The 26,236-nt window shown below is 40.0% G+C and overlaps 1 protein-coding gene across 1 annotated transcript in view; it reads left to right on the top strand.

The window, feature by feature from the left end:
- PHACTR1 (phosphatase and actin regulator 1) overlaps positions 1-26,236 on the top strand; it is a 534,554-nt gene that overhangs the window by 21,949 nt on the left and 486,369 nt on the right. Inside the window, exon 3 of the mRNA XM_065885188.1 lies at positions 15,845-15,991. Coding sequence (XP_065741260.1) covers positions 15,845-15,991 — 147 coding nt within the window. The remainder of the gene's footprint in view (positions 1-15,844; positions 15,992-26,236) is intronic.

Raw genomic sequence — 26,236 nt, 5'->3', positions numbered from 1 at the left:
ATATAGAATAGTTCCAACATTCCACATGGTTCCTTTGTGGAATTGTTTGTCTTTTCATTATTGACTTAGAAGTTCTTTATAGATTCTGGTTACAATTTCTTTGTCATATATAAAATTGAAAATATTTTCTCCCAGTCTTTGGCTTGCCTTTCCACTCTCCTAGTGATGTTAGCTTTGTTTTTTCTTGAACTTCATAAATGGAATATATACATAGTCTTACAGTATATACTCTCTCTTTTCACTTTTATGTACTATGACACTGTATGAAGATATTACATTTTTGTACATTTTCCTATTGATGGTCATTTGCTTTGGTTCCAGTTTGGGGACATTATGAATAAATCTGCTATGGACATGCTTGTCCATGTCCTAGGGTATATGTAAGTTTACCTACGTATAAACGTAGGTATACCGTGTATATAAACAGTTTTCCAGAGTGATTTTACAACTTTACATTGCCACCAGCAATGTACAAGAGCTGCAATTCCTCCACATCTGAACCAAAACTTGGCACTGAAGGATTTTTAAGGTTTAGCCAGATAGGTGGATGTGAAGTGATATCTCATTGAGGTTTTTATTTGAATTTACCTTTAAGTAATGATGCTAGGCATCTTTTCTTATGCTTATTGGACATTTGGATATCATCTTTTTGTGCAGTGTCTATTCAAGTCTTTTGTCCATTTATTAGAAAGTTGAGTGGAATTGTTTGTCTTTTCATTATTGACTTAGAAGTTCTTTATAGATTCTGGTTACAATTTCTTTGTCATATATAAAATTGAAAATATTTTCTCCCAGTCTTTGGCTTGCCTTTCCACTCTCCTAGTGATGTTTTTATTTTAAAGAGTGTATGTTGTTGAATATATGAGCATACAGATTTTTGCAGTGTTCTCTTGTTATCTTTTTAATGGATATGGGATCTATAGTGATTATCCCTCTTTGATTCCTGATATTGGTGATGTGTACCTTCTCTATTTTTAACTTTGTTAGCCTTGCTAGAATTTAATCAATATTATTGGTTTTGTTTTTTTAATATGAGCTTTTTTTTTCCTTTAACATCTTTATTGGAGTACAACTGCTTTACAATGGTCTGTTTAGCTTTTCCTTTATAACAAAGTGAATCAGTTATACATATACATATATCCCCATATCTCTTCCCTCTTGCATCTCCCTCCCTCCCACTCACCCTATCCCACCCCTCTAGGTGGTCACAAAGCACCGAGCTGATCTCCCTGTGCTATGCGGCTGCTTCCCACTAGCTATCTATTTTACGTTTGGTAGTGTATATATGTCCATGTCTCTCTCACTATGTCCCATCTTACCCTTCCCCCTCCCCATATCCTCAAGTCTATTCTCTAGTAGGTCTGCGTCTTAATTCCCATCTTGCCCCTAAGTTCTTCATGACCTTTTTTTTTTTTTTTAGATTCCACATATATGTGTTACCATACAGTATTGCTTTTTCTCTTTCTGACTTACTTCACTCTGTATGACAGACACTAGGTCCATCCACCTCACTACAAATAACTCAATTTCGTTTCTTTTTATGGCTGAGTAATATTCCATTGTATATATGTGCTGCATCTTCTTTATCCATTCATCTGTTGATGGACACTTAGGTTGCTTCCATGTCCTGGCTATTGTAAATAGAGCTGTAATGAACATTGTGGTACGTGACTCTTTTTGAATTATGGTTTTCTCAGGATATATGCCCAGTAGTGGGATTGCTGGGTCTATGGTAGTTCTATTTTTAGTTTTTTAACGGACCTCCATACTGTTCTCCATAGTGGCTGTAGCAATTTACATTCCCACCAACAGTGCAAGAGGGTTCTCTTTTCTCCACACCCTCTCCAGCATTTATTGTTTGTAGATTTTTTGATGATGGCCATTCTGACTGGTGTGAGATGATATCTCATTGTAGTTTTGATTTGCATTTCTCTAATGATTAGTGTTGTTGAGCATTCTTTCATGTGTTTGTTGGCAATCTGTGTATCTTCTTTGGAGAAATGTCTATTTAGGTCTTCCGCCCAGTTTTGGATTGGGTTGTTTGTTGTTTTAATATTGAGCTGCATGAGCTGTTTATATATTTTGGAGATTAATCCTTTGTCCGTTGATTCGTTTGCAAATATTTTCTCCCATTCTGAGGGTTGTCTTTTCGTCTTGTTTATGGTTTCCTTTGCTGTGCAAAAGCTTTGAAGTTTCCTTAGTTCCCATTTGTTTATTTTTGTTTTTATTGCCATTTCTCTGGGAGGTGGGTCAAAAAGGATCTTGCTGTGATTTATGTCATAGAGTGTTCTGTCTATGTTTTCCTCTAAGAGTTTGATAGTGTCCAGCCTTACATTTAGGTCTTTAATCCATTTTGAGTTTATTTTTGTGTATGGTGTGTATGGTGTTAGGGTCTGTTCTCATTTTATTCTTTTACATGTAGCTGTCCAGTTTTCCCAGCACCACTTATTGAAGAGGCTGTCTTTTCTCCACTGTATGTTCTTGCCTCCTTTATCAAAGATGAGGTGACCATATGTGCGGGAACTTATCTCTGGGCTTTCTATCCTGTTCCATTGATCTATATTTCTGTTTTTGTGCCAGTATCATACTGTCTTGATTACTGTAGCTTTGTAGTATAGTCTGAAGTCCAGGAGCTTGATTCCTCCAGCAACGTTTTTCTTTCTCAAGATTGCTTTGGCTATTCGGGGTCTTTCGTGCTTCCATACAAATTGTGAAATTTTTTGTTTAAGTTCTGTCAAAGATGCCAGTAGTAGTTTCATAGGGATTGCATTGAATCTGTAGATTGCTATGGGTAGTATAGTCATTTTCACATTGTTGATTCCTCCAATCCAAGAACATGGTATATCTCTCCATCTATTTGTATCACCTTTAATTTCTTTCATCAGTGTCTTATAATTTTATGCATACACGTCTTTTGTCTCCTTAGGTAGGTGTATTCCTAGATATTTTATTCTTTAAGTTGCAGTGGTAAATGGGAGTGTTTTCTTAATTTCACTTTCAGATTTTTCATCATTAGTGTATAGGAATGCAAGAGATTTCTGTGCATTAATGTTGTATTCTGCTACTTTACCAAATTCATTGATTAGCTCTAGTAGTTTTTTGGTAGCATCTTTAGGATTCTCTTTTTATAGTACCATGTCATCTGCAAACAGTGACAGCTTTACTTCTTCTTTTCCGATTTGGATTCCTTTTATTTCTTTTTCTTCTCTGATTTCTGTGGCTAAAACTTCCAAAACTACATTGAATAATAGTGGTGAGAGTGGGCAAACTTGTCTTGTTCGTGATTTTAGTGGAAATGGTTTCAGTTTTTCAACATTGCGGACGATGTTGGCTGTGGGTTTGTCATATATGGCCTTTATTAAGTTCAGGAAAGTTCCCTCTATGCCTAATTTCTGCAGGGTTTTTATCATAAATTGGTGTTGAATTTTGTTGAAAGCTTTCTCTGCATCTATTGAGATGATCATATGGTTTTTCTCCTTCAATTTGTTAATATGGTGTATCACGTTGATTGATTTGCATATATTGAAGAATCCTTGCATTCCTGGAATAAACCCCACTTGATCATGGTGTATGATCCTCTTAATGTGCTGTTGGATTCTGTTTGCTAGTATTTCGTGGAGGATTTTTGCATCTATGTTCATCAGTGATATTGGCCTGTAGTTTTCTTTCTTTGTGACATCTTTGTCTGGTTTTGGTATCAGGGTGATGGTGGCCTCATAGAATGAGTTTGGGAGTGTTCCTCCCTCTGCTATATTTTGGAAGAATTTGAGAAAAATAGGTGTTAGCTCTTCTCTAAATGTTTGATAGAATTCACCTGTGAAGCCATCTGGTCCTGGGCTTTTTGTTCGTTGGAAGATTTTTCATCACAGTTTCAGTTTCAGTGCTTGTGATTGGTCTGTTCGTGTTTTCTATTTCTTCCTGGTTCAGTCTCGGAAGGTTGTGCATTTCTAAGAATTTGTCCATTTCTTCCAGGTTGTCCCTTTTATTGGCATATAGTTGCTTGTAGTAATCTCTCATGATCCTTTGTATTTCTGCAGTGTCAGTTGTTACTTCTCTGTTTTCATTTCTAATTCTGTTGATTTGAGTCTTCTCCCTTTTTTCTTGATGAGTCCAGCTAATGGTTTATTAATTTTGTTTATCTTCTCAAAGAACCAGCTTTTAGGTTTGTTGATCTTTGCTATCATTTCCTTCATTTCCTCTTCATTTATTTCTGATCTGATCTTTATGATTTTTTTCCTTCTGCTAAGTTTGGGGTTTTTTTGTTCTTCTTTCTCTAATTGCTTTAGGTGTAACTTTAGGTCGTTTATTTGAGATTTTTCTTGTTTCTTCAGGTAGGATTGTATTGCTATAAACTTCCCTCTTAGAACTGCTTTTGCTGCATCCCATAGGTTTTGGGTCATCGTGTTTTCACTGTCATTAGTTTCTAGGTGTTTTTTGATTTCCTCTTTCATTTCTTCAGTGATCTCTTTGGTATTAAGTAGTGTATTGTTTAGCCTTCATGTGTTTGTATTTTTTACAGATCTTTTCCTGTAATTGATAGCTAGTCTCATAGTGTTGTGGTCAGAAAAGATACTTGATACAATTTCAGTTTTCTTAAATTTACCAAGGCTTGCCTTGTGATGCAAGATATGATCTATCCTGGAGAGTGTTCCATGAGCACTTGACAAGAAAATGTATTCTGTTGTCCTATAAATATCAATTCAGTTCATCTTTTTTAATGTATCATTTAAAGCTTATGTTTCCTTATTTATTTTCATTTTGGATGATCTGTCTATTATTGAAAGTGGGGTGTTACAGTCCAGTACTATGATTGTGTTACTGTCGATTTCGCCTTTTATGGCTGTTAGTATTTGCCTTATGTATTGAGGTGCTCCTATGTTGGATGCATAAATATTTACAATTGTTATATCTTCTTGCATTGATCCCTTGATCATTATGTACTGTCCTTCTTTGTCTCTTGTAATAGTGTTTGTTTTAAAGTTTATTTTGTCTGATATGAGAATTGCTACTCCAGCTTTCTTTTGATTTCCATTTGCATGGAATATCTTTTTCCATCCCCTCACTTTCAGTCTGTATGTGTCCCTAGGTCTGAAATGGGTCTCTTGTAGACAGCGTGTATATGGGTCTTGTTTTTGTATCCATTCAGCCAGTCTATGTTTTTTGGTTGGAGCATTTAATCCATTTATATCTAAGGTAATTATTGATATGTATGTTCCTATTACCATTTTCTTAATTGTTTTTGGTTTGTTATTGTAGGTCTTTTCCTTCTCTTGTGTTTCCCACCTAGAGAAGTTCCTTTAGCATTTGTTGTAAAGCTGGTTTGGTTGTGCTGAATTCTCTTAGCTTTTGCTTGTCTGTAAAGGTTTTAATTTCTCCATCAAATCTGAATGAGTTACTTGCTGGGTAGAGTAATCTTGGTTGTAGGTTTTTCCCCTTCATCACTTTAAATAAGTCCTGCCACTCCCTTCTGGCTTGCAGAATTTCTGCTGAAAGATCAGCTCTTAACCTTATGGGGATTCCTTTGTATATTATTTGTTGTTTTTCCCTTGCTGCTTTTAATATTTTTTCTTTGTATTTAATTTTTCATAGTTTGATTAATATGTGTCTTGACGTGTTTCTCCTTAGATTTATCCTGTTGGGACTCTGTGTGCTTCCTGGACTTGATTAACTATTTCCTTTCCCATATTAGGGAAGTTTTCAACTCTAATCTCTACAAATATTTTCTCAGTCCCTTTCTTTTTCTCTTCTTCTTCTGGGATACCTATAATTCGATCCCTATAATATAATTTGGTGCATTTAATGTTGTCCCAGAGGTCTCTGAGACTGTCCTCAGTTCTTTTCCTTCTTTTTTCTTTATTCTGCTCTGCAGTAGTTATTTCCACTATTTTATCTTCCAGGTCACTTATTTGTTCTTCTGCCTCAGTTATTCTGCTGTTGATCACTTCTCCATCCCAGAGATGGAGATCTCTGGGAGATTTTTGCCATTTGATATTACATAGAGCTGGGAGGTTGGTCCACAAGAGTGAGTACCAATATCCTGAACTTGGCTCTCCCACCTCAGAGGCACAGCCCTGATGCCTGGCTGGAGCACCAAGAGCCTGTCATCCACATGGCCCAGAATTAGAGGGAGAAAAAAAGAGGAGGAAAGAAAGTAGATAAAATTAAATTAAACGTAAAAGTTATTAAAATAAAAAATAATTATTAGAAAAGTTTTAAGTAATAAAAAGAAAAGAAATATGAGAGCAACCAAACCAAAAAACAAATCCACCAATGATAATAAGCTCTAAAAACTTTACCAAAAAAAAGGACAGATAGAACCCTAGGACAAATGGTAAAAGCAAAGTTATATAGACAAAATCACACACAGAATCATATGTATACACACTCACAAAAACAGAAAAAGGGAAAAAAAAATATATATATATCCTTGTTTCCGAAGTCCACCTCCGCAATTTGGGGTGATTCGTTGTCTATTCAGATATTCCACAGATGCAGGGTGCATCTAGTTGACTGTGGAGATTTAATCCGCTGCTCCTGAGGTTGCTGGGAGAAACTTCCCTTTCTCTTCTTTGTTCGCACAGCTCCTGGGGTTCAGCTTTAGATTTGGCCCCGCCGCTACCTGTAGGTCGCCTGAGGGCATCTGTTCTTCGCTCAGACAGGACGGGGTAAAGGAGCAGCTGATTCGGGGGCTCTGGCTCACTCAGGCCAGGGGGAGGGAGGGGTACATATGCGGGGCAAGCCTGCAGCGGCAGAGGCCGGCGTGACGTTGTGCCAGCCTGAGGCGCGCAGTGCATTCTCCCGGGGGAGTTGTCCCTGGATCCTAGGACCCTGGCAGTGGCGGGCTGCACAGGCTCCCCGGAAGCGGGGTGTGGAGAGTGACCTGTGCTCGCACACAGGCTTCTTGGTGGCGGCAGCAGCAGCCTTGGCATCTCATGCCTGTCTCTGGGGTCTGCGCTTTTAGCCACGGCTCGCGCCCGTCTCTGGAGCTCCTTAAAGCAGCACTCTGAATCCCCTCTCCTCGCGCACCAGGAAACAAAGAGGGAAGAAAAAGTCTCTTGCCTCTTCAGCAGCTCCAGACTTTTCCCCGGACTCCCTCCTGGCCAGCCGTGGCGCACCAACCGCCTGCAGGCTGTGTTCACGCCGCCAACCCCAGTCTTCTCTCTGCGCTCAGACCGAAGCCTGAGCCTCAGCTCCCAGCCCCGCCCACCCCAGCGGGTGAGCAGACAAGCCTCTCGGGTTGGTGAGTGCTGGCCGGCCCCGATCCTCTGTGCAGGAATCTCTCTGCTGTGCACTCTGCACCCCTGTGGCTGTGCTCTCCTCCGCGGCTACTGGAGCTTCCCCTCTCCGCCACCCGCAGTCTCCACCCACGAAGGGGCTCCTAGTGTGTGGAAACCTTTCCTCCTTCATGGCTCCCTCTGACTGGTGCAGGTCCCATCCCTATTCTTTTGTCTCTGTTTTTCTTTTGCCCTACCCAGGTACTGGGGGAGTTTCTTACCTTTGGGGAGGTCTGAGGTCTTCTGCCAGAGTTCAGTAGGTGTTCTGTAGGAGTTGTTCCACATGTAGATGTGTTTCTTATGTATTTGTGGGGAGGAAGGTGATCTCTACATGTTACTCTTCCACCATCTTGAAGCTCCTCAATAATGAGCTTTTTGTTTTATTTATTGTTCTGTTGTCTTTGTGTTTTCAATTTCATTGACTTCTGCTTTTTCTTTATTAGTTCCTTCCTTCTCCTTGCTTTAGATTATTTTTCCCTTCTTTTTCTAAGTTCCTGAGTTAGATAATTGATTTGAGACCTTTACTCTTCTCTAATATAAATGCTTAGAACTATAAACTACCCTATTAACACTGTTTTAGCTGCATCCCACATATTTTGGTATGTTGCATTTTTAATTGTCTAGTGATGAAAAGAAGTTTTTAATTTTAATGGCACCAAAATACCTATTTATCCTTTTATGGTTAATGCTTTTCATGTCCTGTTTAAAAATCTTTGCTGATGTGATAAAATATTTTTCTCTTAAAATTTTTTCTTCTAGAAACTTTGTTGTTTACCTCTTACATTTAGGTCCATGATCCATTTCGAATTGAATTTTGTGTATGCTGTGAGGTAGGGATCAAAGTTTATTTTCTTCCATTATATGTATATTCAAGTGTTTGAGCATTATTTATTGAAAAGTCCATCTTATCCCCCACAATACTGCAGTGGGACTCTTGTCACAGTCAGGTGACTATTTATATATTGGTCTATTTTTAGATTCTCTTCCATTGGCCCATTTACAGTAGTCCACCCTTATCTGTGGGAGATATATTCCAAGCCCCCCAGTGGATGCCTGAAACCTTGGATAGTACTGAACCCTATATATACTGTTTTTTTCGTATATAGTCATACCTATATTAAAGTTTAATTTATAAATTAGGCACAGTAAGAGATTAAAAACATTAATAATAAAAGAGAGCAATTATAACAATAGACTGTAATAAAATTTATGTGAATGTGATCTATCTCTCTGTATTTCAGAATATCTTATTGTACAAATTCAATACCTTTTCCATCTTAACTAAGCATTTATCACACACTGTGGCTGGAACTTATTCAGTCTGAGCTAAAACAGCAAAACTATCACAAATTGTTTTTTCCTTCTTCACAATTTAAAGGATGGAAGATTTGTTCTTTCTGTCAATCTTAGCAACCTCAGCATATAATCTTTTTCCTTCCTTATTAAGTCAAGAACATTCACCTTTTCACTTAAAGGAAGCACTTTATAGCTCCTCTTTGGCATATCCGAATTGCCAACAACACTACTCTTGCATTTTGGGGCCATTATAAAGTAGAATAGGGGTTACCTGAACACAAGCACTGCAGTGCTGCAACAGCAGATCTGACAACTGAGGTGGCTACTAAGTGACTAAGATTGGGATATGCTGGACAAAGGGATGTTTCACATCCTGGCCTGGACAGAATGGGAGGGCATGATATTTCATCATGCTACTCAGAACAACATGTGATTTAAAACTTATGAATTGTTTATTTCTGGAACTTTTCATTTAATATTTTCAGCCTGCAATTGGCCACAGGTAACTAAAACCCAGAGAGCAAAACCACAGATAAGGGGGGACTACTGTATCTTACTTTGTTTTTGAATTCTATACCTTTATAATGTCTTGGTATCTTCTACTATAAGTAGTCCATTTATTTATTTATTATTATTATTTTTTTTGCGGTACGCGGGCCTCTCACCGCAGCGGGCTGTCCCGCTACGGAGCACAGGCTCCGGATGCGCAAGCCCAGTGGCCACGGCTCACGGGCCCAGCCACTGTTAGATTTATTCACAGATATTTGATGGTTTTGATGCTATTGTAAATGGTCCTTTTAAAATTACATGTTCTATTTTGCTAGTATATAGAAACAAATCATTATTTTATACTGCTGTTATATCCAGTGATGCTGTAAAATTCACTTACTATTTATAATAGTCTAGATCCTTATGGATTATGTATATATACAATCATAACATATATGTCTAATCACAATTTTATTGTATTTTTGCTCTCCAGTTATTATACTTTTTAATTTCTTTTACTTACTTTATTGCCCTGGCCAAGACCTCCAGTAAAATATGGAACACAAGTGATGAGAGTGGACATAGTTAAGAATATTTTGAAAATCTAGTTACCCAGGTCTCATCCCCTCAGAATTCCATAGATCCAGGTTGGGAGCCTGAAAAATGTACATTTTAACAGTGATATTGATGTAGAGGTGCCCTAGAAGCACACTTTGAGTAATATTTTTATTTATTTCTTTTTTCTTTCTTTTTTTTTTTTTTTGCGGTACGCGGGCCTCTCACTGTTGTGGCCTCTCCTGTTGCGGAGCACAGGCTCCGGACGCGCAGGCTCAGCGGCCATGGCTCACGGGCCCAGCCGCTCCGCGGCATGTGGGATCTTCCTGGACCGGGGCATGAACCCGCATCCCCTGCATCGGCAGGCGGACTCTCAACCACTGCGCCACCAGGGAAGCCCTGAGTAATATTTTTAAAGGATAAGCTTCTCTCACCTGAAGAGTTAGTCAGGATGAAATATTACACTCTTCTCTCTTCCTCCCCTCCCCATCTCCACCCTCTTCCATGCCGGTGATGGATGTATAAAATGTTATTTTTTGAGCCCCTTATTGTGCTGCTTCTCTTTTTCTGACTCTAGCTCTGGATATAACATGCATATAAGTGTCTTTAGTGTTAAAATATTGACTGGCTTTAGGAAAAAAAAAAAGAAACCAGAAAGAAACAAAAATGGCCCTTATCCTGAGTCAGCAATCACATTCAAAAAGAGCAATCTTAAAAAACAAACAAACGAAAAAACCCACTGTATTTGGAAGTTGTTGAGGTCATGGTTGAATTCAATCCTTTCTATACACACATCCACACACACGCAAACCACCAACAATCATATGGGTGTTGCCACCTGATGCAAACAGTATGAGGAAAAAGAAACAGATTCTAAAGGATGTATAGTTACATAAAACAGAGTTGAACAATATGAAATCACTTGAGAGAAGTATGGATACCATGTGGTTTCCTAAATATAATTGGTTACAAATCAAAGGAACAATGTATTTTCTTAGATTAAGAGACCATATATGCCATGGATATTTATGGAAAGAAGTAGAGATACAAGAATAGCTGTAAATACTTATAGAGTATCAGAGTTCGGTAGGGCCTTCAGGTCACGTTGTCTGATGCTTACATTTTTTCCTTCCAGTTTTATTGAGATATATACAGCACTGTATAAGTTTAAGGCGCACAGCATAATGATTTGACGTACATACATCATGAAACGATGACGACAATAAGTTTACTGAACATCCATCCTCTCATATGGATACAAAGTAAAAAGAAATATATTTTACCTTGTGGCGAGAACTCTTAGCACTTACTTCTTAACAACTTTCATATATGAGATACAGCAGTGTTAATTATGTTTATCCTGTTGTATATTACATCCTAGTACTTATTTATCTTATAACCTGAAGTGTGTACCATTTGACCACCTTCATCCAATTCCCCCTCCTACTCCCACCTCTGGTAACCACAAATCTGATCTCTTTTTCTATGAGTTCATTTGTTTGTTTATTTTTGAAGTATAATTAACCTACAACACTATGTTAGTTCCTGGTGCATGACATAGTGATTCCATATTTCTATACATTTCAAATTGGTCACCATTGATAAGTCTAGTTACAATATGTCACCATACAAAGATATTACATAGTTACTTACTATATTCCCACAATGTACATATCTTACCCAAGATTCATTTATTTTGTGACTGGAAGTTTATACCTCTTAATCTCCCTCACCCACTTCTCTCACTCCCCAATCCCTTCTCCCAGCAACCACCAGTCTGTTCTCAGCATCTATAACTCCACTTCCAGTTTGTTATGTTTGTTCATTTGTTCTTCATATAAGTGTGATCACATGGTATCTGTCCTTCTCCATTCCATCCAGGTCCATCCATGTTGTCACAAATGGCAAGACCTCATTCTTTTTTATGGTTGAGTAATATTCCACTGAATATATATACCACATTTTCTCTATCCATTCATCCATTGATGGGCACCCAGGTTGTTTCCATATCCTTGACACTGTAAACAGTGCTGCAATGAACATAGAGTCGGACATATCTCCTCAGATCCACATTTTTGTTTACTTTGGACAAATACCCAGGAGTAGAATTGCTGTATTGCATGGTAGTTCTATTTCCAACTTTCTGAGGACCCTCCACACTGTCTTCCGCATCCTTGACAACACCTGCTATTTGTTATCTCCCCAGTAAAAGCCATTCTGACAGGCATGAAGTGACATCCCACTGTGGTTTCAACTTGCATTTCCCTAATGATTGGTGATATTGGGCATCTTTTTATGGGCCTGCTGGACATTTGTCTTCTTTGGAAAAATGTCTGTTTTACATCCTCTGCTCATTTTTTAATCGAGTTGATTATTTTTTTATGTTGAATTGTATGAGTGTTTTGTATATTTGGGATATTAACTCTTTATCAGATATATCATTTGCAAATATCTTCTCCCATTCAGTAGGCAGCCTTTTCATTTTGTTGATAGTTTCCTTCACTGTGCAAAAGCTTTTCAGTTTGGTGCTGTCCCATATGTTTATTTTTGCTTTTGTTTCCCTTGCCTCAGGAGACATATCAAAAAAATATTGCTAAGACTGTTGTCAGTGGGCATACTTCCTATGTTTTCTTCTAGGAGTTTTATGGTTTCAGGTCTTACATTTAAGTCCATTTGGAGTTTTTTGGGTTTTGTTTTTTGTTTTTGTTTTTGTATATGGTGTGAGAAAGTAGTCCAGTTTGATTCTTTTGCAGGTAGCTGTCCAGTTTTCCCAACACCACTGATTAAAGAGGCTTTCTTTTCCCCATTGTGTATTCTTGCCTCTTCTGTCATGGATTCATTGATGGTATAAGCGTGGGTTCATTTCTGGGTGCTCTATTCTGTTCCTACAACCTATGTGTCTGCTTTTGTGCCAGAGGTTGCACTTCTCTAGCTGAGGGGACAGGGTGACTTACCCAGTGGTACTTGGTGAGGTAGTGGTAGGACTGGGAGCAGCCTCCACCAGCCCTGATTCCCACCCCAGGGCTCTTCCCCTGATGTTACTTAGTCCGATATTTTATGACGAAAGGTCATATATATGAAAGGAATCCAAGAATAAAGAATGTGGAAACATTGGGACAAGCCCACAAGAGTAAAAACTTCATAAAGGAGTGAATCCTTCATACAGGATAAGACTGAGATACACGATCTGGGATTGACTTTGTAGGGGAGTTATAAAAAACTAAGAAATATGGGAGAGAAAAAAAGAGGCAAAGTGAAAAGATAATGGGAAAATACAAAGAAGACAGTAAATTATGGAAGCCAAAAATATGGAAGGTAATAGTCAGAAATGAAAATATCATAAGATAATTCAAGAACATGGGGATAGATGTAGTATTTTTATGTCTCTTTTGAAAAAATATATCTAGAATTATTTCAATAGTAATAGTCCATATGAAAGAGATAATATGAAAATACATTTAAACTCTTTTGAAGAGAGGTAAACCTAAAATTGTAGCATTATTAGTTCCTAATCCTCTAAAATGTTGAATGAATAAGAAACAGAAATTCAAATATTTATTTCTCTATGTGAAGAACCATTATTATGTAACATCAAAGAAACAGAGAAAGCTAAGACTAGGTATTCCTTCAGATGACTTTATTGTTTTTTTTTTTAAAGACATGGCTGATGAATGAAAATACAAGGGGTTGGGGAATCCCAAACAATTTGGACAATCAGATGGCACTGCATTAATTCAAAGACAGGTATAGTTTGTACAGTATTCAGAACTGTTGGAGTTTATTTCTCTACTTTTGCACGTCCTTAAGAGCTTGCACCTAAATGTTAAAATCACATTGGCTTGCAGCCTGATTAATCATCGAAAAGCATTAACCTTCATGGTTCATTTGATGAGCCAAATACCCCTGTTGTTCCTCCTGGGATAGGAGGCATCCATTTTTAATCTATGTTTAACAGAGATAAATGGGAAATAATAAGGAGGCAAGTATCATAGAAAATGAATTTAAAATATAGATAGTCAACCAAATATATCTACTTAGCAAATCAATGTACTGGTTAAAGACAGGATTTTAGGTCAGGCATGGATTTGGTCCCCAATTGAGCTACTCATTTACTCATTAGTTACATAACCCTCCTTCACTCCTTTTTTCCTATTCTCTCCTTCCTTGCTCCCTTGCTTTCTCCCTCTCCTCCCTTTTTTTAATTAAAAGAATATCTATTGAGCATTTACTACGTACTGGATTCATGCCACAGACTAGTGCGTCAGTTATCTCACATTCCTGAGGGAGAACATGGAAAGTTTATGGGGAAGAAATTCGTGGTGTACAAAACAAGGAAATGTACAGATGCAGAAATGAGTCAGGCTTGTTTGGACAACTCTGAACAGACTGCAGGGAAATAATGAGATGAATTTGGAAAGCCAGTTGGAAGTCAGGTCATAAAGGGCCCTGAATGCCAGGATATGCATTTTCAAATTAACACGCAGGGAAGCGGCTATTAGAAATCTAGTGATTAGGAAGTTAGTCTAGTACAGGGAGGCCAAAGGAGGAGATTATTTCAAGAAGGATAGATTACTCAAGAAAGAAATGGACTTAACTGTTGAAAGGATGTTGATGACCTTTAAAGTAACTTTGACTGAGTGGTGGGGATAAAAAGTAGTGGTAGGGATACAAGGAGGGGATTAAGAGTGAAAAAATGAAGCCTGTGGGGCCAAGCGTTCCACAGGAAGGGTAAACAGAATGGGAGAGAAATAGTATGGTAGAGATTGAGGAAGCGGCAAGGCTAGGGCAGATGGAGAGTTACTACCGATGTGTGAAGTAAGAGACCAGCGTAAAGAGACTGAAGATTCTAGGGCGGGCGCAAGGATACAGGGTGAGAATTAGAAACGACAGGTGAAATGGAGAGGGCAGTCTTGCAGAGCTGAAGCAGTACTTCATCCTCTGAGATTGAAGGGCATGAATTGACACTGAGATTTCCTTTGTAGCAGGGAGGGAATCAAGGTAACGTTTATCTGTGTACTCCAGGTGGGCTCTCGTTAGAAAGAAATGTGGCAACATTGGGCCACAAGAAGACGCGACTGAAGCTGCTGGAAGACAGACATCAAAGAGTTGAGCCCATCGATAGGTTCAGTAGGGGCAGCGAACCGTTGTGACTCACACTCCAGAAACCTTTCTAGGCTTGGCTGTTGTGTAACATGGGAAGGTTGCAGTGCAAACATTCAAAGAAATGTAAGGTGCCCTTGATCTTCACCCTTTCCTTCAGAAACAATGGGAGAGAGTTATAGAGATTACAGGTCCAATCCAAAGACTATTATTCATGCTCTAAATCGCCAAATAAAAAGTTGAATGGGTACTTCCGTAGAGATAAACATATCCTAGAAACCCGTGGTGGTAAGAAAGCCACTCAGTTCTGCATGAATATGTCTAGTCTACATTCAGAATATCAACTCTAGAAACTTTACTGCCAAACTGCCCCCAAAGTTATATACACTTTCCCTCTGTGCTCCACCTCTAGGGCTCAACGGGGGCCTGCAAGAGAGCTTCCAGGGAGTCCAGATGTGGTTCCATCTCTATTTGAGCTCCAGGTTGGGGAAGAGGGAGCAGAGGGGTACTCGATATAGCGTGCTCTCTTCCATGACCAGCTGGGCCTAGGCTCGCACCCCAGGAATAATAACTCACGCAAGGAAAGCTGAAGCTGGGCTATCTGGTCGGGCATCTTCAGCCCAGAGAATCCCGTGGGTTAAGGAGACCCCCGTGTGCACTTGAAAAGCAAGCGGAGTGAGTGCATTTGGCGGGAGAGGGCACAGTGCTGACTGGGCATCCTTGCTTTGGAGTCCTCCCTTTCGCATTAGCTTACCTGTGCCAAGAGCTGAAAACTGGGGCTGCGGGCAGGAGGCGGGCTGTCCGTCTGGGGCACTGACCCGTTGGCCCTGTGGCTGAGTGCAATGAGGGGGAGCCCTGAGCGCAAGCCGGGTCTGGGCCGATCCCTGCTCCAGTCCATAAATCCTTAACGGGTTTTCTTTCTCTCCCCTCACCCTTTTCTCTCCTTTGCTCTCTTTCTTTCTCTCTCCCTCTTCTCTCCTTTCCCCTCTCTTCCCCCCTCCCTCCCCGCCCCCTTCCCCTTCCTCTCCCATCCCCCTCTGCCCTCCCCCTTGCCCTGCGGGTGAGCCTCTTCCTTCCCCTCCCCCCCCTTTTCCGCCTCCCTCCGTCTCTCTCCCTCTCTTCCCTCTCAGCTCGCCGGGCGACCCTGCTTCTGCCTCCCACATTAATGGCGGCATCTTCGGAGGACGATATAGACCGGCGGCCCATCAGAAGAGTCCGCTCCAAGAGCGACACTCCGTACCTCGCGGAGGCCAGGATCTCCTTCACCCTGGGGGCAGGTGAGGACGAAGCTCTAGCCTTGCTCTCTCCGCCACGCCGCTTCCTTCCCTCCTCCCTGGCTGGCTCGGCCCCCAGCCCCTCCTGTGGTCCCCCTCCCCCTCCCGGCCGTGCCCTCCCCTCCGCCCCACTTCCTACCCAGCCGGGTCCCTGGCGCTCGCTCGCTCTCTTTGTGTGCCGAGTAAGGAGGGGTGTGTGTGTGCGTGTGCGTGTGCGTGTGTGTGTGTGTGTGTTGAGCAGGTGGGGGAGGGTAGTGCGTGGAGCCCTGCCTCCGCCGGGGAGTCGCACGCGGGCTTTCCCCTTCCTTGAAGCGAAGGATGTGTTGTCACTGATAACAATGATCGTAGGCGTAGCCGAGAGCTGGGTCGGGATGCACCGGCTGTGGGCAGAGGGTTTGGCAAGGCTCCGCTGGTGTGGTTTGCTGGTGGGGCTACTACAGGGTGGAACTTGTTGGTGACGTTCAGACTCTGGTGATTTTGCCGGGTTGATACACGCCTGCTGCGGTTTTGGAGTGAGGAGGGGCCGGGCGGGGATCACAGCTGGGAACGGGACCAAGCACTTGGCAAGCAACCGTAGTGATGATAATAATAGTATGGTCTATAGGATGCATATGGGGTGATGATAGGAAGCTGTCACTGGAACTGGTGCCCAAAGTGGCCCAGATGGAATTAAGTGAAAAGGGTAACTGACGTGGAGGAGGGAGGGAAAGAAGGGGGAAGGAGAAGAGAGGAGGACAGAGGAAGGAAGGGAAGGAGAGAGGGCCGGAGAGAGGGAGGAAGGAAAAGGAAGGGAGGGAGAAAGAAAGAAGGAGGAAATGAACCACAGAGAAGACTGAAGGATTCAGGGAGTCAAACTGAGAGCTGTCAGGGTTACCTGAAAGGAAGCACCCAGTGTCCGCTGTCTCCACTGCTGCTGCAGCTCCGGATTCACAGGCAGACCTCACCTCCTGTTACTAGTAGATGGTCACTATCACCCAGAGGAAGTTGTTCGCTACTAACTTCACGGGGCTGCCTTTTCTGAAAGACTGCTGAGTCTCTCCCTCCAAGCTTGTGTCTCTTCCTTTCCAGAATCCCTTGGTATTCTCGCAACTCCAGTGCAAAAAGAGTGAGGGCATTTCCTGAAGATCCTCCTTCAAAATAAGTTTAAAAAGAACATGATATCAATTCCTTTTTCTTTAGGAAACTCAGCCCTTGAAAATGGAACTGAATCAAACAAAGTGTGTGTGTGTGTGTGTGTGTGTGTGTGCTGGAACAAAGAGAAACTTCAGATAATGCCTATTTTACACATTATTGAGAAGTTTGAACAAAAGAGAAAACTCTGCATAAAGAAACAAGATGTGTTGGCTAAGGAACCATATTTTATGACCGATAGGATGGTAACTGAATGCCGAAGTAGCCAAGTTCTTTGGAGTGTAATTTTCCTGTCTCGGTGATTTTGATTTTTTTAACCTTGTGTTTTCTCGTCACCCCTGAAATGTTTGCCTCTGGATTTGGCACTGGAGAAAGAGGGCTTTATTGGAGGAGGCTTTGACAGTTTTTGTGGCAGGCTGTAATAGCCTATGGTCTCCGTTTGGAACTATTAATCCTTCACTTGTATGTTCCAGGTTCAGAATATGATGTGAGGGGTCTTGGAAAGGACTGAGAAGAGTTCCTTTTAGGACTGAGATTGTTTTCTGACCCAGAGAAATTAAGAATTATTCCTTTGCTATCAAACTCTGGTATATTCCCTTGGTGTCTTTGGCTTAGCAGAGAAGGAAAGGGGCTAAAGAGGCAGTTAATAAGGTTGTTTACCTACTACTGGTGCTTTTACAACAAAATAATAAAATAAAGCACTAAAAAAGAGTTTCAAGTTTCTGCTACTGCTGAGTTGGGCTGAACCCTTTTGCCACCAGATTAAAGCCAGTGACTTGCAGTCTTTTATCCTGCGTAAATTGCTCTGGAGGCCAATGAAAAGATTGGACTTTTCGGACAAGACTTGTCTCCCTTCCATCTGGAAATAAACAAGCCAAACAAGCTCCCAGTCCCTTATGAACATGTTCCTTAGAGTAGCCTTAAAAGCACAGTGTCAAGAAAGACAGCAGCAAGAAAGAGAAATGCGGTGGGAGAGGATGTTTCTCAAGGACGGAGGAGGGCAGTTATTGAGGGTTCTGCTCTGCGACTAGGGAGCTGTCCTCTCGGTGGTGCTGAAGCCAAGGGCTGGGTGAGAGGCGTGACTGTGAGCCCGACAGCAGAGGGAGGGGTGCTCAGTCCCTCTCTGTGATGGAATCCCAGGGAAAACGCGCACGGTCTGGCCACCGAAAACTTTTCTATCTCTGCCCACCTACGTTTGCCGCCTGTTTACTACGCCTCACGCCCACTGCTCCACTGCTCACATCGGGAGGTTTTGCTCTAATTTTGTGCCGGCAGCTCACTCCTGGGGCTTTGTTGATTTTCCAGCTGGCTTCGGGCTGCTTTTCTGACATAGTAAGATCTACTCGCAGATGTGCCTTTCCCTCGCGTTTAAAAGTAATTGTAACCCCCGGTTTAAAAAGCAAACAGCCTTGTTTATCTCCTTGAGCAGCAACTTGTAATTAAACTATTAGCGTCGTTATCAGCATTGCTGAAGAGAGGAGCCTGCATACTCTGGATAAATTACATAATTTGGGCATAGAGAGAATTTTGTTTGTCTCTTAACAACAATTTATAAACGATTAAGCAAGGAAGCTTTCATCTGCCCTTTCTTCCCGCTCCTCTCCTACCCCTAGTCACTTACCCTTTATTCTTTCCAGAGAAATTCTTTATTGGTTTAAACTATTTATGTTTAACATTCCCTTTCTCACACCCACTCATTTTATATAAGCCCATGTTTAATATTTGAGAGGTTTAGTAATGCTTCAAGGAAATAAATATACACATATTCATTTTACTTGGAAATCATGATATCATGAAATCATCTGGGGACAACTCCCTTAAAACTAATGTGTACACTTGCCGGATAAAGTGGACTGAGCATTTTGAATACTGATTCAATACTTAAGCATTCCTTCAACTACACCCTGTCCCTGATGGTACTTAATAATATCATTTCAGAAATAACTCCACAGCTTGAGTGAAGCATATAATCCTACAGTCCCAAGTCTGTCAAAGAATAGCAGCAAAATGTGGGTCTTTCATCACTTTTATGAAGACGCTCATTTCAAGGTTCAGTCTAAATTGAGAGAGTAGAGAACACAATTTTTTCTGAACCATGACTTTATTTTTCTAAATGAGCCTCTTTTGTAGGCTTTTTAACTTCTGTTTAGCATTTAGTATCTGCAAACATTGATAGTTGATTGTTTGCTGAAGACAGTATACATGCTAGAGAGAATGAAGCCAACGTATTTGCTGAAAGTTACTCAGACACGTTAGATCTCATTTAAAACACTGGAAGAAGTTTTTTCCCTGAGAAATTCAAATGTGTTAAAAGGACATCGTGTAACAGAAGAGTGTGTGCACATTATTCATAACAAGTGTTTCTAATTGTGTTCTCACTCCCTAATGAACATCACTGCCATTTAGCTCGTAAGAACTTGCCCTGCCTCATAAAGTCATTCATTCACCGCACTGAAGTGAATGCAATGTAGATTTGCAGCTCATCTAGCAAATACTTCCCCGTGGGCTAGTTTATTCTATTTGTTTTTACATTAACAGTATATAGAAGAATATTTGATACATAGAAGGTACTGAAACAGAAAGGTTCTCCATAATTACACACCAAAACGAATGAAAGTGTTGTGATACATAGAAGATTTAAGCACATCTAAAAGTTCTTAAAGGGATGTCAAAAGAAGGAAAGCTAGTCCTAGGATGATATAGGATTGTTTAAAACACAAAACCAATATTTTGCACTGTTGAGAAGAGTAAGTACTTCTCTAATCATATGTATGTTTAACCTTTGTTGACATTTCAGAATTGCTTTGTATGTATGGAGGAGACTTTAAATTAATAGCGTGGTCAACCCCAGAATACTTATCCTCTTTGGAAGGCTGAGATCTGTTTTTGTCCCTGATGTTAGCCAGGGGTATTTGTTTCTGACTCCCATTGGTCTCCTCCACTCTTTCAGGCCTAGAAGAAAATTGCAGTCAGAAGTGGCTTTCCTCTGGCTACTTTTTTTTTTTTTTTTTTTTTGCGGTACGCAGGCCTCTCACTGTTGTGGCCGCTCCGCGGCATGTGGGATCTTCCCAGACCGGGGCACGAACCCGTGTCCCGTGCATCAGCGGGCGGACTCTGAATCACCGCGCCACCAAGGAAGCCCCCTCTCTGGCTACTTTTAAGAATGGCTGGGTCAGTCATATTAAGTTTTAAACTGAGATCCCTTTTCTACCTCTCTTGAGGAGGAAGACCTTTATCCCTTAGCTAAATTATAAAAGTCCTGATACTGAGAAGTGACATCTCAGAATGTGCTATTGTCATTTAGCAATGAGGACTGTCTCTAGGCAGAATTGTGAATATTGTCATGCTGAACCAATCTGAAGGTCCTGGTAAACATTCTCCTTCATTCTTTCGCTGAGGAATGCCTATGCATGTATCCCTCACAATATTTTTGTTACTGATTTCAAATTGAAGGCAGAGCATGTGGGTCTGGCTTTTATTTGGTGGACCCCAAATCTCCTTTAAAGTATTGCTTCTAGCTTTCAGTAGCCAGAATCCAAGTAGCTGACCATGTAGCTGACCAGGAACCTCTATTGTGGGGCTCTCTGAAGGTTTGTCCTCCTTCTGTGTCATTGGAAAAGCTAGCTAACCCGATAATCTCACTATGTCATGCATTAAGGTGGTACTAATGAAGACCACTCCAGATAACATAAGTAATATACACGAGGTACAGAAAAGTGAGTATTTAACACCAAGAGAAAACAGGAAACCCTTTGCCGTGAATGTTTAACTTGTCTGCTTACGATGTCATTGTTTCAACAACAATTCATACATTTATGAGATAACTAAAACATGAAATCTGAGTTGCATGGTTCAATTTTCTTAGGATCTTTTGATCTGGGCACTGTTAAAAAATTTTTTTTAACATCTAAGTATTGTATTTACTATTATCACTAAATGCTAAGTTTCTTGTTTGGTTTGTCTATATATGCCCATATATTCTAATTTCATGGGAGACGATGGAGGTGTGTCTTATATAAAAATAAGAATCAGGAGTCAGGAGAACTGATTCTGATCTCTTCCTCTAAGACCGTAGGCAAGTCATTTAACCTTTGTGGGTTTGATTCACTCAGCTCTAGATTTTTAAATCTTGAAAGTCCCATCCAATCTAAAAAATTTGTGTGAATAATTGGCACTTCTAACTCTAGCTGTGCTAATGGATACATACTATGCCACTGATTTTATGTATAGTCTAATTTATGGTACAAAACATATAGACTAGCATAATTACAATAAGAATTAAAATATTTGATCAAAACTAAGTTATAAAAATAAGTTTGATTAAAAGAATAATTAATATAATAGTAATTTAAAATAAATTATTAATAATAACTAAGAATTGCCAGAAGACACATTTATATGTACCATATTAATCAAAATGTTTTAAATTTGAATATTCAGGGATTAGAGTCTTTAACGCAGTTGATGCTCCGTAAGTGTTTGTTGTATGGTTGAATATGGTATTAGAGAAAGCTTAGCAATAAATGGAAAGTCAGGTAACTAAATATTAATCCAGTTCCCAATTGGCATTTTAAGTCTCGTAGCCTGTTCTTTCATAATTAAAATGAAATGAGTATACCTATAAGATCTATAGTTTCCCTTTATCCTTTTAAATTACCAGGGAAGGGAAATATGTATGCAGACTAGCTAAATGGCAAGATTCAGTCAAACTGCAATGTACCCTTTTGGAATTCACAAATAGAATAATCCTAACTTCTAGGCACTGTCTGTGAAACTTGACCATGAACTACAAAGAACTTTGTTTCCTTTTTCCTCACAGGCATATAAGCTGACAGGAGCCAATAAACTGTTGGTCAGAATAAGTGCACTTTAATAGATTTACATACATACATTTTAATACTAACCAAAACTGTTTTTAAGTTCCTTATGGAGTTATTCTTTGATATACGCAACTTCAATTCGTCATAATTTATTGCGCAAGTAAAATAATTAAAATTCAAGTGGGAAGAGAAGATAACTTGTAGAGCTATTTTTCTCTTTCATTAATAAAGTGACATAGGGAACATACATTATAGCCAGTGTTACATATAAACTGAAGAGGGCCTGAAGGGACAAATAATAGATATAAGTTTTTCCTCATTGTATTATACAAGAAAAACTCTAGAATTTTCATATTTTGTTTCATATCCCGTCCATCCACTTTAGTAGGTGATAAAGTGGATATGAGTTCCGGGGCAGGGGGGGGAGGCGGGAAATGTAGGCCATGTTGACATTTTAATTGCTTTAATTTATAAGTTTTTTATATAATGAAGGATAGTTAAAATAAAAGGCAAAATCGATTTTGTGGCCTTTTTGAATGATGATGGATTCAGTTGCATGACTTTCACACAGGTTATCAAAGGACAAGAGGAATAATCTCATGCTAGTAGTTATTTAATATTTATGAAGGCAAGTATTGTGTAAAAGCCTGTAGATTTCCTATTGATCTTTTCACATTTGTATACCTTATACTAACAATTCAGTAGCAGAATCTTTGAACATTAAATACCTGGGCTGTAATTGCAGACATGAGGATTCAATATACAGTCAACCCTTTGTATCCATGGTTCTGAATCTACGGATTCAACCAACTGTGGGTTGAGAACACATTATTTCTGGATGTTTATCAATCAAAGGGCAACAAGTTGGTTTAATACTCCATCATGGTTTATTCAAAAATATAGAAAAAGCCTTGCTATGTTTGAATTTATCCCTTATTCCATCTGGGCCTGTTTTGGAGATGAGGGGAGGATGGAGGAAGGTGAGAAGAAATAATAATATATAATATTCATTCATTCAACAAATATTAATTTAGAAGTTGAGACAACTTTTTAGACCCTTGGGTTACATTAGTGATGAAAACAAAAACATCTTACCCTCATGAATTTTAACTTCTAAAAGTGGGTTATGGACAGTAGACAATACCATAGTTAAGTAAGTTGTATAGTATTTCATAGGTTAAGTGTTAAGGCAAAAATAAAGCAAACTAAGAGTATAAGGCATATGGGGGCAAAGAAAGGGATGGATTGCAGGATAGGCAACACTGAGAAGAGGGAATCTGAACAAAGTTCTCCACAGTAGAGGAGGGAATGAGCACTGTCAATATGGGGCGGAAGAGAAGGCAGAGAGAACGGAGGGGAAGCAAGTGTAAAGGCCCTAAATCAGGAGCGTTCCCGGAGTGTTTAGAACCTGGCAAGGAGCCCAGCTTGGTTGGAGAGGAGTGAATCAAGTGGTAGGAGGGAACAGGGACTAGATTACAGAGGATCCAGTGGGCCATTGCCCACTCATGGTGAAATGTGGTACAAGGCAGGGATTTGAGCACAAGAGAACATGATCTGAAATAGATTTTAAAAGGATCGCTTGGAGGGCTTCCCTGGTGGCACAGTGGTTGAGAGTCCGCCTGCTAATGCAGGGGACACGGGTTCGTGCCCTGGTCCGGGAAGATCCCACATGCCGCGGAGCGGCTGGGTCCGTGAGCCATGGCCGCTGAGCCTGCGCGTCCGGAGCGTGCGGGAGAGGCCACAGACACCAGTGAGAGGCCCGCGTACCGCAAAAAAAAAAAAAAAAAAAAAGGATCACTTGGGCTGCTGTGTTAAGGACAGATGATAGTGGGGCAAGGAGGAAGCAGGGCAGCTGGTTTGGAAGCTATTACAGTAATCCAGAAAGATGGTGCTGGCTCAGCAGCAGGGTACAGCGGAAGCAGTGAGCAGTGGTCAGATTCTATAGGTATTTGAAGGTGTAGCCAACAGGCTTTTATGGTGGGTTGTGAGAGCAGGAGAGGAGCAAGGAGTACCTCAAGGTTCAGCCTGAGCAACTGAAAGGATAGAAAGGGCCATTTAGGGGCGTGGGGTATGGTCAGGAGTGCAAATACAGTCATAGCAAGTGTGAGATGTCTACTATACATCCAAGTGGAGGCATCCAACAAGCAGTTATACAGGTCTAAGGTTAAGCTGAAGTCTGGCCCAGAAATAAATATTTGAGTTGTCAGCATATATAGAGGGAGCCCTTACAGAGGGCTTCATCAACATTTCCTCACTTATTTTTCGTAATGACCCTATGAGATTGGCATTATTATTACTCTCCTTATTTCATCCATGTGAAAACTAAGCCACAAAGAGGTTAAATAACTTAAGCTAATAAGGGGAGTAAGAGGAAGAATTAGAATTCAGATCCTGTTTTATATGACTTCAAAATCTGTATTTTTAATGGGGATGATTTATTATAAGAGAGCAAGCTTACGTTATCAGCTTTGCTTTGAGGTTACATTTGAAGCTGAACGTGTCTAAGGGAAAGAAAGAGATGGAACTAGGGGTGCATCCTAGCTCAGTATTTTATAAAATGTTTGGCTAGGATTCACTGTGAGAAGTGCATTTTATATCACCTCACATACATATTGAGAATTGGAATAAAATGTTCCTCAAAATACCCTTATAAGTCACAAATGTACTCTGATGTTTTCTATATTATCCTATCCCATCCCTTCCCACTCTGTTTTATTCTAGCATATTTTAGTTACAAGAATGCTAGTTTTAACTCATCTAAATGATTTTATAACCCTCAGTTTAAAAAATCATTACTTGATAGTTTTCTCGGAGTGATTTCTGAACTCAGAAAAAGCTTTTGCAAGGAAATCCCTCTTTAGGACTTCCACTATCCCCGTAAGAGTGTGGTCAGTTCATTCTCTTACCTGGATGTGAATCAAGGTAAAAGAGAAAAACCCTAAGGTCTGGGCCAACTTAGCTATTGGACACAGTAGACAAAGAGCTCAGGCTCACAATACATTTAGAGGCGTACGGAAGTGTTTTAATTTTTTAAAGTCAGAAGAAAAAATAAATATAATCCAGCCTGTTTTACATATGTCTTTATACCAACACAGAATATTTTGTAATACTTATATCATAAAGTATAGTTTAAAAATGTTTTGTGGTAAAAGACAAATGTGCGTAGGACCCACAACAGTCATAATGAAGCTCTACAAAGGGTGGAAAGAGAAGCAGTGAGAAAAAAATTGTTTTTCAACGTAGGATAGTGGCTATAAGGATATACTCTGGAGCTAGACTTTTTTGGGTTCAACTCCCTACTTTATCACTTACTAGCTGTGTGGCCTTGGGCAAGACATTTAACCTCACCCTGCCTCAGTTTTCTCACCTGTAAAATGGGATGAATAATGGAGACCACCTTGGAGGTTTGCTAAACTTGGAGAGGGGAGGGGTAAATTGGGAGATTGGGATTGACATATACACACTACTATACATAAATAGATAACTAGTAAGAACCTGCTGTATAGCACATGGAACTCTACTAAATACTCTGTAATGACCTATAGGGAATAGAATCTAAAAAAGCGTGGATACATGTATATGTATAACTGATTCACTTTGCTGTACGGCAGAAACTAACACAGCATTGTAAATCAACTATACTCCAATAAAAATTAATTTAAAAAAGTGGAAAAACTTAGAATAATTCCTGCCACATAGTGAGTATTCACTACACAAAGTGAAGAATGAACTCCATTATTCCTTTATGTTTCTGTGTTCTGCCTCACCTTTGGTCTATTCTTCTAACATACTACCAAAAAAAAATGCCTCTCTAGGTACCACATCTTACAAGACCAAATGAGCTACAGATTCAGAAAGTCTCATATAAGGAAAAAATTTTCTTTACTAAATTTTACCCCTATTCAATCCTTCTTGCTTACACTACAGAATGAATAGAACCTGCCCCAAATGAGAAAATCACCCTCAAACTCTGAAAGTTAAGGAAATTTACATTAAAGATAGTCTATTGTCCAACTAGAGTTAAATGGATCATCTTTGAAATGTCTTTCGCAAATGGCCACATGGAAATGGCCACCTGAGGCAAAACCTACTGGACTTTCCAACAATCCTCTAAACTGGGAGGAGGTGGTGTGAGGGGAGAAGGAAAAAAGAAGAGCAAACGAAGAAATACAGGGGGAAAAGAGGAGGGAGACAGAGAGAAAAACAAAACTTCTCAGTTTGAGAAAGGCATCCATATAGGTCAGGAGAGCACATCAAAAATCATAGAATCTTGACTTTTGAAAGTCAAGGGGAATAT

Source organism: Phocoena phocoena, chromosome 10, assembly GCF_963924675.1.
Source record: "Phocoena phocoena chromosome 10, mPhoPho1.1, whole genome shotgun sequence".
NCBI classification, from domain to species: Eukaryota; Metazoa; Chordata; class Mammalia; order Artiodactyla; family Phocoenidae; genus Phocoena; species Phocoena phocoena.
Note: the sequence above shows the minus strand (reverse complement) of the source record. Positions and strands in the feature narration are given on the sequence as shown.